We start from the raw sequence: 16743 nt of genomic DNA on the forward strand, positions 1-16743 counted from the left end.
TTGTTATATAAAGAAAAGGGCTATCTATCCACGCATTATTGCAGCCTTTATTCTTTTGATTTTGGCATTCTAGTCAGAATCAGGTTTAATATCACTGGCATATGTCGTGAAATTTGTTAACTTTATGGCAGCAGTATAATGAAATACATGATAAGTAAATATAGAGAAAAAAGGCAGAGTTGCATTAAGAATATATATGTCTATTAAACAGATTAAGTTAAAATAATGCCTTCTCTACAACTGCATCAATAAGTTGCATCTAGCTTAGGTCCTTGGAGATACTGACGCCCAGGAACTTGAAATTGCTCACTCCCTCCATTTCTGATCCCTCTACGAGGATTGGTTTGTGTTCCCTCGTCTTACCCTTTCTGAAGTCCACAGTCAGCTCTTCGATCTTGCTGACGTTGAGTGCAAGGTTGGTGCTGCGACACCGCTCAACTAATATATCTTGCTCCTGTAGGCCCTTTCATCACCATATGATGGGTAATTTATATTTTCCTTTTCCTAGATTAATGATTCCAGTTTAGCAACACCATGCACTTAATACTTATGCAGTGATTAAAGACAGTCAGCATGGCTTCATACATGATAGGTCAGGTCTAACCAATCTTATTGAGTTTTTTGAGGAAGTTACCAGGAAAGTGGATGAAGGCAAGGCAGTGGATGTTGTCTACATAGACTTTTGCAAGTTCTTGCATGGAAGATTGGTCAAGAAAGGTCAGAAACTCGGCATACAAGTTCAGGTACTAAATTGGATTAGAAATTGGCTTTGTGGGAGAAGCCAGAGAGTAGTCATTGATGGTTGCCTCTTCAACTGTAGGCCTGTGAATAGTGGAGTGCGGCATGAATCGATGCTGGGTCCTTTGTTGTTTGTCACCTACATGGACGATCTGGATGATAATGTGGTTAACGGGATCAGCAAATCTGCAAATGACACCAAGATTGGTGTGGTGGACAGCGTGGAACGCTATCAGGGCTTGCAGAGAGATCTGGATCAACTTGAAGAATGACAGGTGGAAATTACTGCAGATATGTGTGAGGTGTTGCAATTTGGAAGGACTAAACAGGGTAAACTACACAGCAAATGGCAGGGCATTGAGGAGTATTGTAGAACAAAGGGGTTTGGGAATACAGGTCCATAATTTGTTGAAAGTGATATCACAGGTAGATACGGTAGTAAAGAAAAGATTTTGGCATGTTGGCCTTCATAAATCAAAGTATTGAGTACAGGAGATGGGATGTTATGTTAAAGTTGTATAAGACTTTTGGAGTATTGTGGACAATTTTGGTCACCTACCTACAGTAAAGATATAGATAAGATTGAAAGGGTAATGAGAAAATTTGCAAGGATGTTGCCAGGTCTAGAGGACCTGAGCGAAGTTTGGATAGGTACATGGATGGTAACGGTATGGAGGGCTCTGGTCCAGGTGCAGGTAGATGGAAGCAGGCAGTTTAAGTGGTTTTGGTGTGGACTAGATGGACTGAATGGCCTGTTTCTGTGTTGTACTTTTCTATGACTGTATTCTTGAGATTAGGTGGCATTGAAAAGACAGCGTTTATTACCATCACTTAACTGCCTGTAGCTGTTTATGCGGAAAGTACTACGAGTGCCATGTTGTGCAAGCTTGGATTGCGTATCAGTGAAATCAGAAAATAGATGGTCTTCCTAGTAGGATGATTGTGAACATTTTGTTTGGGTAAACACGAGAAAGTCTGCAGATGCTGGAAATCCAAAGCAACACGCTCAAAATACTAGAGCACAGCAGGTCAGGAAGTGTCTATGTAAATGGATATTGTATTGTAGGCTGAGACCCTTCTTCAGGAAGGGAGAAGATGCCAGAATAAATAGGTGGGGTAGGGGAAAGCTCTAGCTTGAAAGTGGTAGGTGAAGGTCAAGGGCTGGTGAAGAAAGAATCTGATAGGAGAGGAGAATGGACCACAGGAGAAAGGGAAGGAAGAGGGGACTCAGGGGAAAGTACTAGGCCGATGAGAAGAAGTAAAAGGTCAGAGTAGGGAATAGAGGAAGAGTGGTTGGACTTGTTTACCAGAAGGGGAAATTGATCCCCATGCTATCAGGCTGCAGGGTGCCCAGTTGGAACATAAGGTGCTGTTCCTCCACCTTGAGGGTGGCTGCACTTTTATGATAGTCAACAGTATGCTCACATAAAGGGGAAGATTTTGGAAAAAAATACTAAATATGATATCTTAGCTCTGGAGCCATCAGGTCTTGGCACTGCATTAAAATATGGAACCGATTGAAATGACTATCACCAGTGTAATAAATAGCCATGTAACTTTCAGGTGGTTTGCTCATTCTCATTTACGGTAGCTGGATCTTCAATGGCCAAGGTAAATAACTCCCACATCTCTCACTGTAAACACAGAGTGGCTAACCCTTCCATTTAAGGACTGTTTGTGAGGAGTGCTTTATTTCAAGATGTATAACGTATTTGTAGCGCAAGTAGTTTTGCTGCCTAAAGTTTATTGCACAAGTAGATCTGTGTAGATCTATGTAGATCTAGTACTGAAAAGGAGTATGAGCAAGCTGAAATCCCGGTATGAACTAATAAGTCCTCATACAAAGTTTTCATGAGTTTATGAAGCACATTTCATGTTAAAGAATAAAGCGGAGAAGAACAGAAATGGAGGATAAGAGTTGGATGGTTAACCAAAAGTGGGAAAATGCTTTTTGAGATTGAGAGAGAGATTTGACAAATTCTGAAGTTCCAGAGGTTGTTATTTACATTGGTAAAATCATTATCCAAATGAAAACCCCAGGTTTGATTAACAGAACTGTGCTGATTCTCTCAATTAGATTCCTTCATTCCCATTGCTCTCTTCCCAATGAAGTCTTGATTTTTTCCAGTCTTGAAAGCCACTTCATTGACCAATGGTTCATTGACTTGTTTCCTTTTTTAAATAGACATGTAATCTTGCCTAGCTTTTAATTTTCAGATTGCTTTCAGAGCAGTTTTTGGGACAGCTCAAATCTAATTAAATTCTGCTTTTCTTTTTTTTTCCAAATATACTTGTATGATATCTTTTGGGTCCTAGGGACTTGCTAATTTTTCATCTATTATTTTGCCTGTCTGCAGTTTTACAGTCTTTCTATCCCTATTTTCCCTGTCTCACATCTCCAATCTTTCCTGTTTTTTGTTACTTTACGGTTCACCCAGACAAAATGAAAATTTAGAAATTTTACTTTAGTCTTATGCTGTGCTGTTTTTCTAATTATTTAATATGAACATCCTTGTTCTTTAAGCATTGTCAACCAAGTGGTGTCTTTGTGTAATTCCTTTGCTGTCAAATTTAATTTATTTAATAAAACAGCTCTCTTCTATTTGCCCACTGCTACAGAGTACTTACAGTACAGAATAGGCCATTCAACTTACCGGCTCCATTCCAGTGCTCCACATTAGTATTCTCCCACCCTTCTTCAGCAAACACTGTCTAACCTTTTCTCCCTTGCATATTCATCCAGCTTCACTTAAGTGCACCTTTGCTATTACATGTAGCTATTCTTCATAATAGCAAGCTCCATATGCTAACCAGTTTCTGGATAAAATGATTTCTCTTAATATCCTCTTAGTGTTCCTTCCTATTGTGCAACTTTTAAGGTCTTCAAATATTGCCACAGTTTTTCAGCTTTGAAACTTTCTTAACTTTTGGATATTAATTCTACTGCAATACTTCTTTGTAAGCTTGTAGGCTTACGTTTCTTTCCAGTGTTTTAATGTTCTTTTTGTCCCTTAATTCTGCCATTGTGATTTCATCCAGTTAGAGTTCTTCCACTCACCCTAAAAATGTATTTTGATAGTAGTTGCATCACTTCCCCCTCCCCATGTTTCATTTTTGTTTGCTTGTCTAAACTCACATATTCTGTTCTTTTTGGCTCTGACCAATGCCCAAAGTGCAGATTGATTGTTGTAATGTTTATCACTTCATTTTCCCTTTGCAGAATATGCCTTTATTTTCAATTGTAGCACTTCTGGCATTGGCATCGAGATAATTTGTTTGATTAGCTACTTTCCTGCTTTTTGTTTTCTCATCTGGTACTCCCCTGTCCTCTACTGACAATTAATTAAAAACTTTGTGAAGGATTTCTAGCCTTATTGTTTTGTTTATTTGAGTTTCATGTAGGTCCTGAGTTGTGACTCTTTACACAATTGTTTTGATCGTGTTATTCTGTTAGATTTATGTTACCCTGCAAGGTGATGTACCATCTCAGAATTCAGAACACAGTGAAGTAAGGGTTTATCCCTTTCTCTAACTGAGGGCATGATTGTGTCTGATTTGGGAACTGTTCATTTTGATGGTTAATGTTCCATTGCGTCATGATGCTGCTCATGATTGCCTCTTTCCTGTTTTACTGCCCTCAGCTATAGTGTAAGCACAGTACGCTCGCAAGAGACCATTCTCCGAGTTTCTGACTACTCTTTGCGTAATCAAGTGAAACGATTAGATACCAGATAACTGATTGCCTTTTTTTTTAAGCCTGTTTACAGCAAATTTTCGTGTGGTGATGGTAACATTTGACCATATTTTGTGATTCATTGCCACCCCTATCTCTACCTGTCCCACAATGTCAAACCGCCCACAAGCTACAATCAGCTAAAGATTTAGCAAAATCACCAGTTTAGACATTGTGATTGAGGGAGTGACCAGCATTAAGTTATGCAGTTGAGAATATGGAAATTAGGAAATTGCATTGTGGTTGATTTAAACAGTGTATTTCAGAACTGCATTTAGATTCATAGCTTGAGAATAAGAACAAATTAGGAATTGAGAATGTCTACATTTTCCCTTGTGCATTGCCAATGAATTTTGGCTATCACCAGATGATTTAGGACTAACTAAACAGTGCTTGGGGGTGGAGAAATGCTGACATAACAACAGAAAGATATGTAAGATGGCATAAAGCTAAGCATCTTTCCACTGTTTGCTAGCTGGTCTCACCAATTTCAGCTTGCCTTAATTGGATCAAATAGGGTGACTAACAAGAAATTGCATGGTAATACCTGCTAAATGTTTTGAATATTCTTTTCTCTGAGCAGTCAACCCAATACAGCATGGACCATTTCTCAGGAATGCACAACTGGTACGCTTGCTCACATGCACGACCCACATATTGCAATGTCTGTCGAGAAGCCCTGTCTGGCGTAACATCTCATGGACTGTCCTGTGAAGGTAAGAAGATGATATAGCAATAGTTTCTCAGTTCATTCATTCTCACTAACCATCCCTTAGAGCTAATCAAAGATATTTATTGACAGGAGGTTTAATGGTTACACTTCTTCTGACTTGACTGTTAACGTTGGCCTTTCTAATTTTAATCCTCTCCTTACTCTAGTTTATCCTGTTAACACTGCCACACTTATGCCATTTCCTGCACTCTCCTTGTGCTACTAGCTCATGTGAGGACAATCAAAGTTAGTAATTACCTCAATAAGACAAGGCCAAGTAAGTATAATTTCGTTAGTAGAGTGACCTTTGGTTTTAGTGCACAAAACTAAGTATAGGGTACTTGCAAAACTGAGTGTTGATCTGGAACATTCTGACTATATTCTTCCTGAATGAAAGAAATATGCTTTTAAATCGAGAAAACTTCTTGATAGATATTCCCTCATTAAGAGAAGTGCTTTATTGATTTACAAAAGGCATAGGAATTTACCCTCTCTGAGTAGGATTACTGTGCATCTCCATCATAAGAAATGTTTAATTTTTCTGAAATTAACATCTTGTAAAGTTATAAAGAATGCCCTGCTGTTTCTTGTTATTTTTTTGTCTCTTCACTTTTTATTAATTTTTTATTTACTTTATTAATTGCCAATGTTTGTATCATTTCAGTGTTTGTTCTTATTTCCTGTTTTAACCTGTGCCAATAATGTAACCATTTAACCAAGTCATATAATTATCAATACATAATACTTAAATTTACAAAAAACTGTAGAATTAAAGCCTTAGAGTATTTGCAGAAGTGTGACTCTCAGAAAATGTTCCTGATAATGAGGCTACTTCATTAGTACCATATAATTTCACTCTATGAAGAGTCCAGGAGGTGAACTCTTAGCCCCATGTGCTGAGGTCCTATTAGTGCAAATCTGCAAAAGGTCTAAGTAAATATGAACCAGTGATAAATGATACTTTTGCTCTGTAAGTTAGATATTTCCATAACATGGCAACCTAGATCTCAGTGACTCAGAGGACTTGTAAACTAGGCTTGTCTTGAGTTACTGAAAATCAAAGGTGTTCAGATGCTGGAAATCTAAATTAAAAACTGAAAATGCTGGAAACGCTCAGCAGGTCAGACAACATCTGTGGAAAAAGTAACAGAGTTGAAGTTTCTAGTGAAAGATTTGGCACCTTGTTTGTTTTCTCTCTCTCTCTCTCTCTCTCTCACTCTCACTCTCTAACTGCCCTCTTTCAACTCATTGGCTCAGTAGTTAGAATCATCCTGGCAATCCTATCCTTTCTTTAATAGAGATATTCCCTTTGTCCTATCCACCCATTTCCCACTCTCTCTGCAACTTAAAATTTGTTTATTTACTTTCCCAATTCCAATGAAGGGATTTTAATATGGAGGGTTATACTCTGTTCCCTTATGCACAGATGCTGCCTGACTTGCAGATTGCGCATTTCTTGTTCTTTAATCTTTGGAAATATTATATGAATTCCTAATGTCCTTATTCAGAGGTATAACATCCACCTGCTTAAATGGGAGTGATTTATACAGCAGGGACTGTCATATCTTAAGCAACAATGATTAGCACAAGCTTATTTACGGCGGTAAGATGGTCCATCTTTGAAATCCTAATGGAAACAGATTAGTACTTGCTTGGCTTTAGGATTTGAGATTTTGCATTTATTGCATTGTACGTCTTTCCATCCCTCCTCTCCCGCCTCTGCACAAAAACATTGGTCTTGTACTTGCGGTGACCAAACAAGTATACACACATACACTTGCACCTACACACACCACACAAACACAGAATAACTGTTGATGAGTCTCTTTTTCTCTTTCTCTCCCTCTCTTTCTCTCTCATGTGTCCTTTCCTTTCTGGTTCACAGTATGTAAATTCAAAGCTCACAAACGCTGTGCTGTGCGAGCCACCAACAACTGCAAGTGGACAACGCTGGCCTCAATTGCCAAAGATATAATTGAAGATGAAGATGGGGTATGTTGTAAATGGGAGTCAAGCAAATGCTGATAAATGAAAATCTGAGCAAGTGCTAAACAGAGTCTGGAAATCATCCACTGCTTTTGAATGATACAACATGATTAAGATGTTGATATTGTGAGTTCAGATCCTTTTGGGGTTAGAGTCTAGACTGATGAGAGATGAATTTAAAATGTTCCATGAAATAGTTTACATTGAACAAGTATGTGGTCACCAAGGAGCACCAAGGGTTTTTCTGGAGGAATATGCCCTTGCAAAGCTGGTTTTTACCAGGAGAATGTGGTAACTGGAGTCACTGGAGGAAAGAACACAACAATGTGCAGCAAGCAGTTACCTGGGAACATAGAACTGAGCAGTGAATGGTTGCGAAATTGAATGAAGTAATCGTTTTCAGGGGGTTACCAATGGGAAATCATGCTTGATTGATGATGATTACAAGAAAGAATGCTGCAGAGCTGGAGCTCTCTTCGGAAATCCTCAATCTGAATTTTAAATATTGGAGCTCCCTCGATTGGTAAGACTAGGTAAAGCCAAACATTTTATTTTAGATTAGTGAGATCTTTGTGGCCAAATACACACTATCTCTCACAGCCTCAGAATATTTTAAAGCCCTTGAAGACCAACAAAATCTTTGGTAGTAAAGTCACTATTATAACATAAGACAAGCCTCAGAAACAGCAACGGTATAAAGGGCCAGATGTTTTTAGCAAATCAGATTGAGTATTAGGACATCATGAAAATTCCCATGTAATGCTTCAAATAGAGCTCTTGGATTTTTTTTACTTCCAACTGAACAAGCAGCTCCTCAGTTTAACATTCAATCCAAAAGATAAAACCTCTCACAAGGCTTCAAACTGTAGGGTGAACACTAATTTATTTTGATGCTTCTACAAGGATTAAGTTATGTCTGTGTTCCCTTCTTGCATTTCCAAGAAACAGTGCCAGAGGAATATTTGCCAATGTTGCAATTGTGAGACGGTTGCACATTTCATCCTTTGCTTCCATTTGAGTTTACTTGCTTACCAATGTACATTGTACATTGCAATTTTTTTTAACTGTGCTCTGTTAATTTTCATTTCTGCAGCTGAATGAAAAGTTGAGAGAGAGAAACCTCCCCTCAGGCATGTACTTGTCATCCATGCTGGGATCTGTTTTACTTACTTCCTCAACACTGTTCAAACACCCTGTAAACCTTATCACCAGGTTCTGTCTTTCTCATTGCTGTGCTTGCTGAATAATCACAAAATCTTTATGAATTATGAAGCCTTTATGTTGAGGGTTGCCCTAATCTCGTTTACATTAAATTAGCTGGACTTCATGGCATACTTTAGCTGAGATCTATGCTAGTCCCTTGCACAAAATCCAAAAATAGTTTATGTAGAAATTTGTACTTGTCATAGGATGCTAGAATCTGTTATTCCCTTTGTTGCAACAATCATGTGATATTTAGTTGAGGTCTGTGCTAGAATGTTGGGTAGGGCTCTTAGCTAGTCTCTTACACGGGAATCTAAATCCTGTTGAAGCATGGTCTAATCCTACAATGCAGGGGTCTTCTTGCATTGCTGCCATGTGCTTTTAAAAACTGAGATATAAGCTGGAAAATTAATTGGTGGTTTTGCTGCTTCATTAATACATTGTGTGCTGGTCCACTTACCCAAGAACCAAAATGTACATCAGTCCTTTAGCCTGGATCAGTGCTCATTTCTCATTTCTTATTAGATCATAGGACATAGGAACAGAGTTAGGCCATTCAGCCCATTGAATCTGTTCACCATTCCATCATGGCTGATTTATTACCCCCCCCCCCCACTCCCCGACTACATTTGCTTGTATTCTCCATGTAACCTTAATGCCCTGACTAATCAAGAACCTATTAACCTACACCTTAAATATACTCAGTGACCTGGCCTCCACACCCATCAGTGGCAATGAATTCCATAGATTCACCACTCTCTGGCTAAAGAAATTCCTCCTCACCTGTGTTCTAAATGGACATCCCTCTATTCTGAGGTTGTGCCCTCTGGTCCTAGACTCTCCCACTATAGGAAACATGTTCTCCATATCCACTCTTTTGGCCTTTCAACATTAGCTAGGTTTCAATGAGATCTCATCCTCATTCTTCTGATCTTCCAGCAAGTATAGGCTGAGAACTATCAAACGCTGCGCATATATAAACCCTTTCATTGCCAAAATCATTCTTGTGAACCTCCACTGGACTCTGTCCAACGCTAGCCCATCTTCTCTGAGATAAGGAGCCCAAAACTGCTCACAGTACTCCAAGTGCATTCTAATTCCAATGCCTTATAAAACCACAGCCTTTCATCTTTGCTTTTATATTCTAGTCCTCTTGAGATGAATGCTAACATTGCATTTGCCTTCCTTACCACCGACTCAACTTGCAAGTTAACCTTTAGGGAGTCCTGCTCAATGAAACCCAAATCCCTTTGTATCACCGATATTTGAATTTATTTTGAAAATAGTGTACACCTTTATTCCCTCTACCAAAGTGCATGACCTTACACTTCCCTGCATTATATTCCTTCTTCTACTTCTTTGTCCATTCTCCTAATTTGTCCACATCCTTCTGCAGGTTCATTGCTTCCTCAACACTACCTATCTCTCCACCTATCTTCATTTCGTCTGCAGACTTTGCCACAAAACCTTCAATTTTGTTATCCAAATCGATGACATATAATGTATAAAGAAGTGGTCCCAACACTGACCTCTGAGGCATATCACTAATCACCAGCAGCCTATCAGAAAAGGCTCCCTTTACTCCCACTGTTTGCCTCCTACCAGTCAGCCAATCTTGTATCCATGCAAATATATTTCCTGTAATGCTGTTATCTTGTTAAGCAGCCTCATATGTGACACCTTGTCAAAGGCCTTCTGAACAACATCCATTGACTCTCCCTATTTTGCCTGTTTTTTTCCTCAGATTTGTCAGGTAAGATATCTCCTTGAGGAAAGCATGCCAACTTTGGTCTATTTTATCACGTGGCTCGAAATACCCTGAAACCTCATCCTTAATAATGGACTCTAACATTTTCCCAACCACTGAAGTGAGGCCAGAATCAAATCATTCTTGAAAGATCATTACTAATGCCTCCACAATCCTTTCAGCTATCTTTTTCAGGATCCTGGGGTGTAAGTCATCTGGTCCAGGTGAGTTACCAACCTTCAGACCTTTCAGCTTCCCAAGCACCTTCTCAGTGACTAGACTCATTTCTGCCCCCTGATACTCTTGAATTTCTGGCATACTGCTCGTGTCTTCCCTTCCCTTTTGAGCCACAAGGCCAGATTCAGTGCCAGAGACCCAGTTGCTGTGGCTTCCTCCTGGTAGGTCATCTAACCCCCCCCTCCCCACACACCCACCCCCCAACAGTATCTAAAGCAGTATACTTATTATTGAGGGGAATGGCCACAGGGATACTCTGCACTAGCTGCCTATTCTCTTTCCCACTCCTGACAGACGCCTAGTACCTGCCTAACCCATGGGTGACTACATGCCTCACCTCCTCATTCTTCCATCTGAAACAAAAGTCATCAAGTTGCAGCTCCATTTCCTTAAAATGAACTCTTGGAAACTGCAGCTTGATGCACTTTGTGCAGATGTATTTAACCGGGAGACTGGATGTCTCCCAGACTTCCCACTTCTCATACGAAGACCATACTGCTAACCCTGGACCCATTCTCACATATAGTAATAGACAAAGAAAGAGAAAAATAACTTAGTCGAAACTACCTCAGCTAAACAAGTGACTGCTCATGATACTTGCAGCTCACTGAAAAAAGGCCCAGAGCTCTTTTTAAACCTTGCACTGCATTAGCCAAACAAGCTGTTCATGCTGGTCTTTGCTAGTATCAAAGCTAATTTTTTCAGCTGGACTGTCTGCTGATTTCCTACTTTATGATCTGTGCCATTTTATTAACAGTTCCCATTGTAGGAAAAGGGGGTGTTCTTTGGATCCCTTTATAAAGCATAATATCAATACAATGAATGAGAAGAGGAAAATGGTAGGCTGAATTATTGTTCTTTTCTGTTTAGAATACAGCTGAAAATAGCATCTAGGATATCCTAAGAAAAAAGAAACAGGACCAAAGACTCACCAAATTACTGTAAACAATGTAAACATGATAAAGAATTGTGTGAAGTCAGAATGCGTCACTCAGTATGTTTTTGTACTGAGATTTTCTGTGTAGTTAAGAACATCATAAATGCTCTGACTATAAGTGACTTGCTTTCAATTATTGAACTGTTCAGATTCAGAAATGAGTTTAAATCTCTGGCATATGTCATGAAATGTATCATTTTACAGCTGCAGTACATTGCAATACATGATAATAAAAATGATAAGTTCCAATAAGAAGTATATATAATAAAAGAAAATTAAATAAGTAGTGCAAAAAAGACAGGGAAAATATAACATTGAAGTAGTATTCATGGATACATTGTCCATTCAGAATTCTGATGACAGAGGGGAAGAAGCTGTTTCTGAAACATTGAGTATGAGTCTTCAGACTCCTGTACTTCCTCCTTGATGGTAGTAATGAGAGGAGTGATGGAGGTCCTTAATGATGGATGCTGCCTTTTTGAGGTATCGCCTTTTTAAGATGTCCTCGATGCTGGGGAGACTAGTGCCCATGATGGAACTGAATGTTTTTACAACTTTCTGCAGCTTCTTTCTAATCCTGTACAGTAGTACTTCCATACCAGATGGTGATGCAACCAGTTAGAAGGCTCTCCACTGGTAGAAATTTGTGAGTTTCTTTGGTGACATACTAATTCTTCTCAAACTCCTAATGAAGTATAACCAGTGTCATGCCTTCTTTATATTGCATCTGTATTTTGGATCCAGGGTAGATCCTCAGAGATGTTGACATCCAGGAACTTCAAGTCAAGTCATGTCAAGTCACTTTTATTGTCATTTTGACCATAACTGCTGGTACAGTACACAGTAAAAATGAGACAATGTTTTTCAGGACCATTAGATGATACAGTACAAAAACTAGACTGAACTATGTTAAAAAAAACACACACAGAAAGCTACCTAGACTACAGACCTACACTGGACTGCATAAAGTGCACAAAAACAGTGCAGGCATTACAATAAATAATAAACAGGACAATAGGGCAAGGTGTCAGTCCAGGCTTCAGGTGTTGAGGAGTCTGATAGCTTGGGGAAGAAACTGTTACATAGTCTGATCGTGAGAGCCCGAATGCTTCAGAGCCTTTTCCCAGACAGCAGGAGGGAGAACAGATTGTATGAGGGGTGCATGGGCTCCTTCATAATACTGTTTCCTTTGCGGATGCAGCGTGTAGTGTAAATGTCCGTGGTGGGGGAAGAGAGACCCTAATGATCTTCTCAGCTGACCTCACTATCAGCGGCAGAGTCTTGCGATCCAAGATGGTGCAATTTCCGAACCAGGCAGTGATGCAGCTGCTCAGGATGCTCTCAATACAACCCCTGTAGAATGTGATGAGAATGGGGGCGTGGCAGATGGACTTTCCTCAGCCTTCACAGAAAGTAGAGACGCTGCTAGGCTTTCTTTGCTATGGAGCTGGTGTTGAGGGACCAGGTGAGATTCTCCGTCAGGTGAACACCAAGAAATTTGGTGCTGTTTACGATCTGTACCGAGGAGCCGTCAATGTTCAGCGGGGAGTGGTCGCTCCGTGCCCTCCTGAAGTCAACGACCATCTCTTTTGTTTTGTTCACATTAAGAGACAGGTTGTTGGCTCTGCACCAGTCCGTTAACCGCTGCACCTCCTCTCTGTAAGCTGACTCATCGTTCTTGCTGATGAGACCCACCACGGTGGTGTCATCGGCGAACTTGATGATATGCTTCGAGCTGTGTGTTGCAGCACAGTCGTGGGTCAGCAGAGTGAACAGCAGTGGATTGAGCACGCAGCCCTGGGGAGCCCCTGTGCTCAGTGTGATGGTGTTGGAGATGCTGCTCCTGATCCGGACTGACTGAGGTCTCCCAGTCAGGAAGTCTAGGATCCAGTTGCAGAGAGAGGTGTTCAGGCCCAGTAGGCTCAGCTTTCCAAACAGGTTCTGAGGGATGATTGTGTTGAATGCTGAACTGAAGTCTATGAACAGCATTGGAAAGTACGTGTCTTTTTTGTCCAGGTGGGTTAGGGCCAGGTGGAGGGTGATGGCAATGGCGTCGTCTGTTGAGCATTTGGGACGGTACGCAAATTGCAGAGGGTCCAGTGAGGGGGGCAGCAGGGTCTTGATATGCCTCATGACGAGCCTCTTGAGACACTTCATGATGATGGATGTAAGTGCAACGGGACGGTAGTCATTTAGGCAGGACACTGAAAATTTGAAACTTCTCACCCTTTCCACTTCTGATCCCTTGATGAGGACTGATGTGTGTTCCCTCAATTTACCCTTCCTGAAGTCCACAATTAATTATTTGGTCTTACTGACAAAGTTCAAGGTTGTTACAGTGACACCATTCAACCAGCTAATCTATCTGACTTCTGTAGGCCTCCTCGTCTTCATCTGAAATTCTACCGACACTAGTCGTATGGTTGGTAAATTTATAGATGCTCTTTGAGCTGTGCTTAGCCACTCACCACAGGTGTAGAGAGAGTACAGCAGTGAGTTAAGCACACATCCTTGAAGTGCGCGAGTATTGATTGTCGGTGGGGAGGAGATGTTATTTCCAATTACACAGACTATGGTCTCCTGGAGAGGAAGTCAAGGATCCAGTTGCAGAGGAGGGTACAGAGGCCCATGTTTTGGAGCTTGTTGATTAGGTGTGAGGGTATGAATTGTTGAATGCTGAGCTGTAATCAATGTACAGCAGCCTGATGTCATTCAAGGCCATTGAGGTTGCATCTGCTATAGATAGGCAAATTGCAGTTGGTCCAGGTCCTTGCTTAAGTAGGAGTTGATTCTAGCCATGACCAACCTCTCAAAGGACGTTATCACAGTAAATGTGAGTACCACTGGGTGATAGTTATTGAGGAAACTCACCCACTTTTCTTGGCCACTGGTATGATTGTGCTCTTTTGAGCAGGTAGGAACCTCTGACTGCAGCAGAGAGATATTGAAGATGTCCTTGAACACTACTGCCAGTTGGTTGGCACAGGTTTACAGAGCCCTACCAGGCATGCCATCAGGTCCAAAAACCTTGCAAGGGTTCACCCAGTTAAAAGATGGCCTGTCATCAGCCTCCAAAACAGTGATGACAGGGTCACCAGATACTGCAGGGATTCACACAGGTGTAGTTTCAAACCGTGCATAGAATGCGTTGAGTTCATCTGGGTGCGAAGTGTCACAGTGATTCATGATACTAGGTTTTGCTTTGTAGGAAGTAATGGCCTGCAAACCCTGCTAGAGCTAAAATGCATCTGATTTTTGCCTCTAATCTCAATCGGTGTCATTTTTTTGCCCTTAAAGTAGCCTTCTGTACTTTGTGCCTAAACTTCTTGTGTTGTTTTGAATTACCTATCTTGATTGCCACAGATCTCAATAGACAATGAATGTGTCGGTTAATCTCTTGGCTTTTGGTTTGGGTATGTCTGGTATGTTCTCGAAAGCACACACTCATCGCACAGGTCTTGATGAAGTCGGTGACAACTGTGTTTCAGATTCATTCAGACTTGAAGATGAATCCCTGAATATTGTCCAGTCCACCAACTCAGAGCAGTCCTGTAAGCGCACCTCCACCTCTCTTGAATAAATTCTTTTGGTCCTCACCACTGGTGCTGCGGTCTTTAGTCTCTGCCTGTACACCGGGAGTAGAAGTACAGCCATGTGATCAGATTTTCCAAAGTGTGGGTGTGGGATAGCAGAGTGAGCATTCCTGATGGTGGTGTAACAGTGGTCAGGTGCATTGGCTCCTCTTGTTCTACTGGTGATATGTTGATGGTAGTTATTCAGAGACTTCAAGCAGGCCTGGTTAAAATCTGCTGCAATGATATGAAAGGCATCGGGTGTGCAGTTTCATGTCTGCTAGTTACGCTGCTCAGCAACTCCAGTGCTTGCCTGACATTGGCCTGAGGTGGAATGTACGCCGCTACTAGGATGATGGCGGAAAACTTCCTCGGCAGATAAAAGTGGACATTTGACTAGATATTTCAGGTGGGTGAGCAGGACTGAGACACAACCACCACTTCTGTGCACCACGGTGAGTTAATCTTAAAGCATATCCCACCTCCTCTGCGTTTTAATTGTAGCTGTAAACCTGCCCAGCATCTCCACTTCTATTTTCTTAAAGGGGAACTGCACTCTCAACCCAAGTCTACCGTCCGATGTTCGTCAATTTTGATATCGATAGATTTTTAAAACAATGCTACTTACTGAAGTACCCATGGCTATGACTGGATTTCCGCTGTAGTAGTCCTAACCGGGAATATTTGATCATTCCCATTGGAGTCGCACGCAAGCATTTGCCACATAATGGCACTATCTTTTCAAAATGTTTCATTTATAGTGAAATTATTGTGTTATCCAGTTATTAAAGAGAGGCAAAAGAGGGAAATCAGGAAATTAAAGACTAGTTAGCTGCATTATCTGTTATATAATAGAGTGATATAACACAATAAAGATTTTCAGTTCATTTAATGTTATGGTGTTCACCAACTTGGCAGTTAGCTTGCAGATCCAGTCAAGGTAACATCCTCAGTGCACAGTTGTTGGTGTTTCTCTCTGAGAGTGTTAGCACTTGTATAGGCCCCTGTTCACATGCCTCGGTCCTGATTGGCTACCCCTGCAGTTGACTATTGGCTCTTAGGGGGTTCAATATGTTTGTTTAAGGAGTTATCAGAATAAATCCCCTTCTTAAAATTCTCACACCTGCTTCGTGTTTGCCAGCATCAGATTCTCCACGATGTCCCTGTTAAACTGGTGTTCTTTTGTCTTCATGTACCGAGAAGAACACCAGATGCACAGATCTTACTCAATTCACGACCTTGCCCTGTGTCAAGAATATCTCAGAAATGACAGCTTGAATTCTCGAACCTCTTAGCATCACAATTGCTCACAAACTAATGTTGACTTTATGGAAGCTTGTCTCAAGAGCCAAGATACCACTAAAGACAACCAACAAAATCAATCTGGTGTACAAGATTACCTGTGGAGACTGCAACAAGAACTACCTCAGCCAGACAGGGCGTATACTTTAAACTTGTTTATAGGAACACAAACTGGCAGTGCAGACACATGATCCACTGTCACTGATCTTGGTACATGAAGGTCGAGAAGGACACCATTTTAACTGGGTTACAGTGGAGGTACTGGTGCAGCCAAAAATTAAGCTGGCACGTGAATTTTTAGAAGTGTGGTTCTTTTCTGATAACTCCATAAACAAATATATTGAAATAGACACCATCTGTGAACCCCACAGAGCCAAAGAAACATGAGTCAACAGAATTCAAAGGTCAACTGTAAGAGGTAGCTAATCAGGACTGAGACAAGTGAATGTGAGCATATTATAAACACTCCCAAAGTGATACAGCAACAACAGTGTGCTGAGGATGTCACTGGGCTGGTGATGAAATGTCTGCAAGCTAATTGCCAAGCTCGGTGAACACCACAACATCAAGCCCCTC

At 40.8% G+C, this 16743-nt stretch overlaps 1 protein-coding gene across 6 annotated transcripts in view; it reads left to right on the forward strand.

The window, feature by feature from the left end:
- LOC132380406 (diacylglycerol kinase delta-like) overlaps positions 1 to 16743 on the forward strand; it is a 166743-nt gene that overhangs the window by 93078 nt on the left and 56922 nt on the right. For 5 of the 6 annotated variants that reach the window (XM_059949167.1, XM_059949190.1, XM_059949175.1 and 2 more), the window contains 2 exons: positions 5055 to 5187; positions 7069 to 7175. In XM_059949167.1, the coding sequence (XP_059805150.1) occupies positions 5055 to 5187; positions 7069 to 7175 (240 nt within the window). The remainder of the gene's footprint in view (positions 1 to 5054; positions 5188 to 7068; positions 7176 to 16743) is intronic. The other variant, XM_059949206.1, reaches the window with a different exon arrangement.

The sequence above is a fragment of the Hypanus sabinus genome, chromosome 2 (assembly GCF_030144855.1).
Source record: "Hypanus sabinus isolate sHypSab1 chromosome 2, sHypSab1.hap1, whole genome shotgun sequence".
NCBI classification, from domain to species: Eukaryota; Metazoa; Chordata; class Chondrichthyes; order Myliobatiformes; family Dasyatidae; genus Hypanus; species Hypanus sabinus.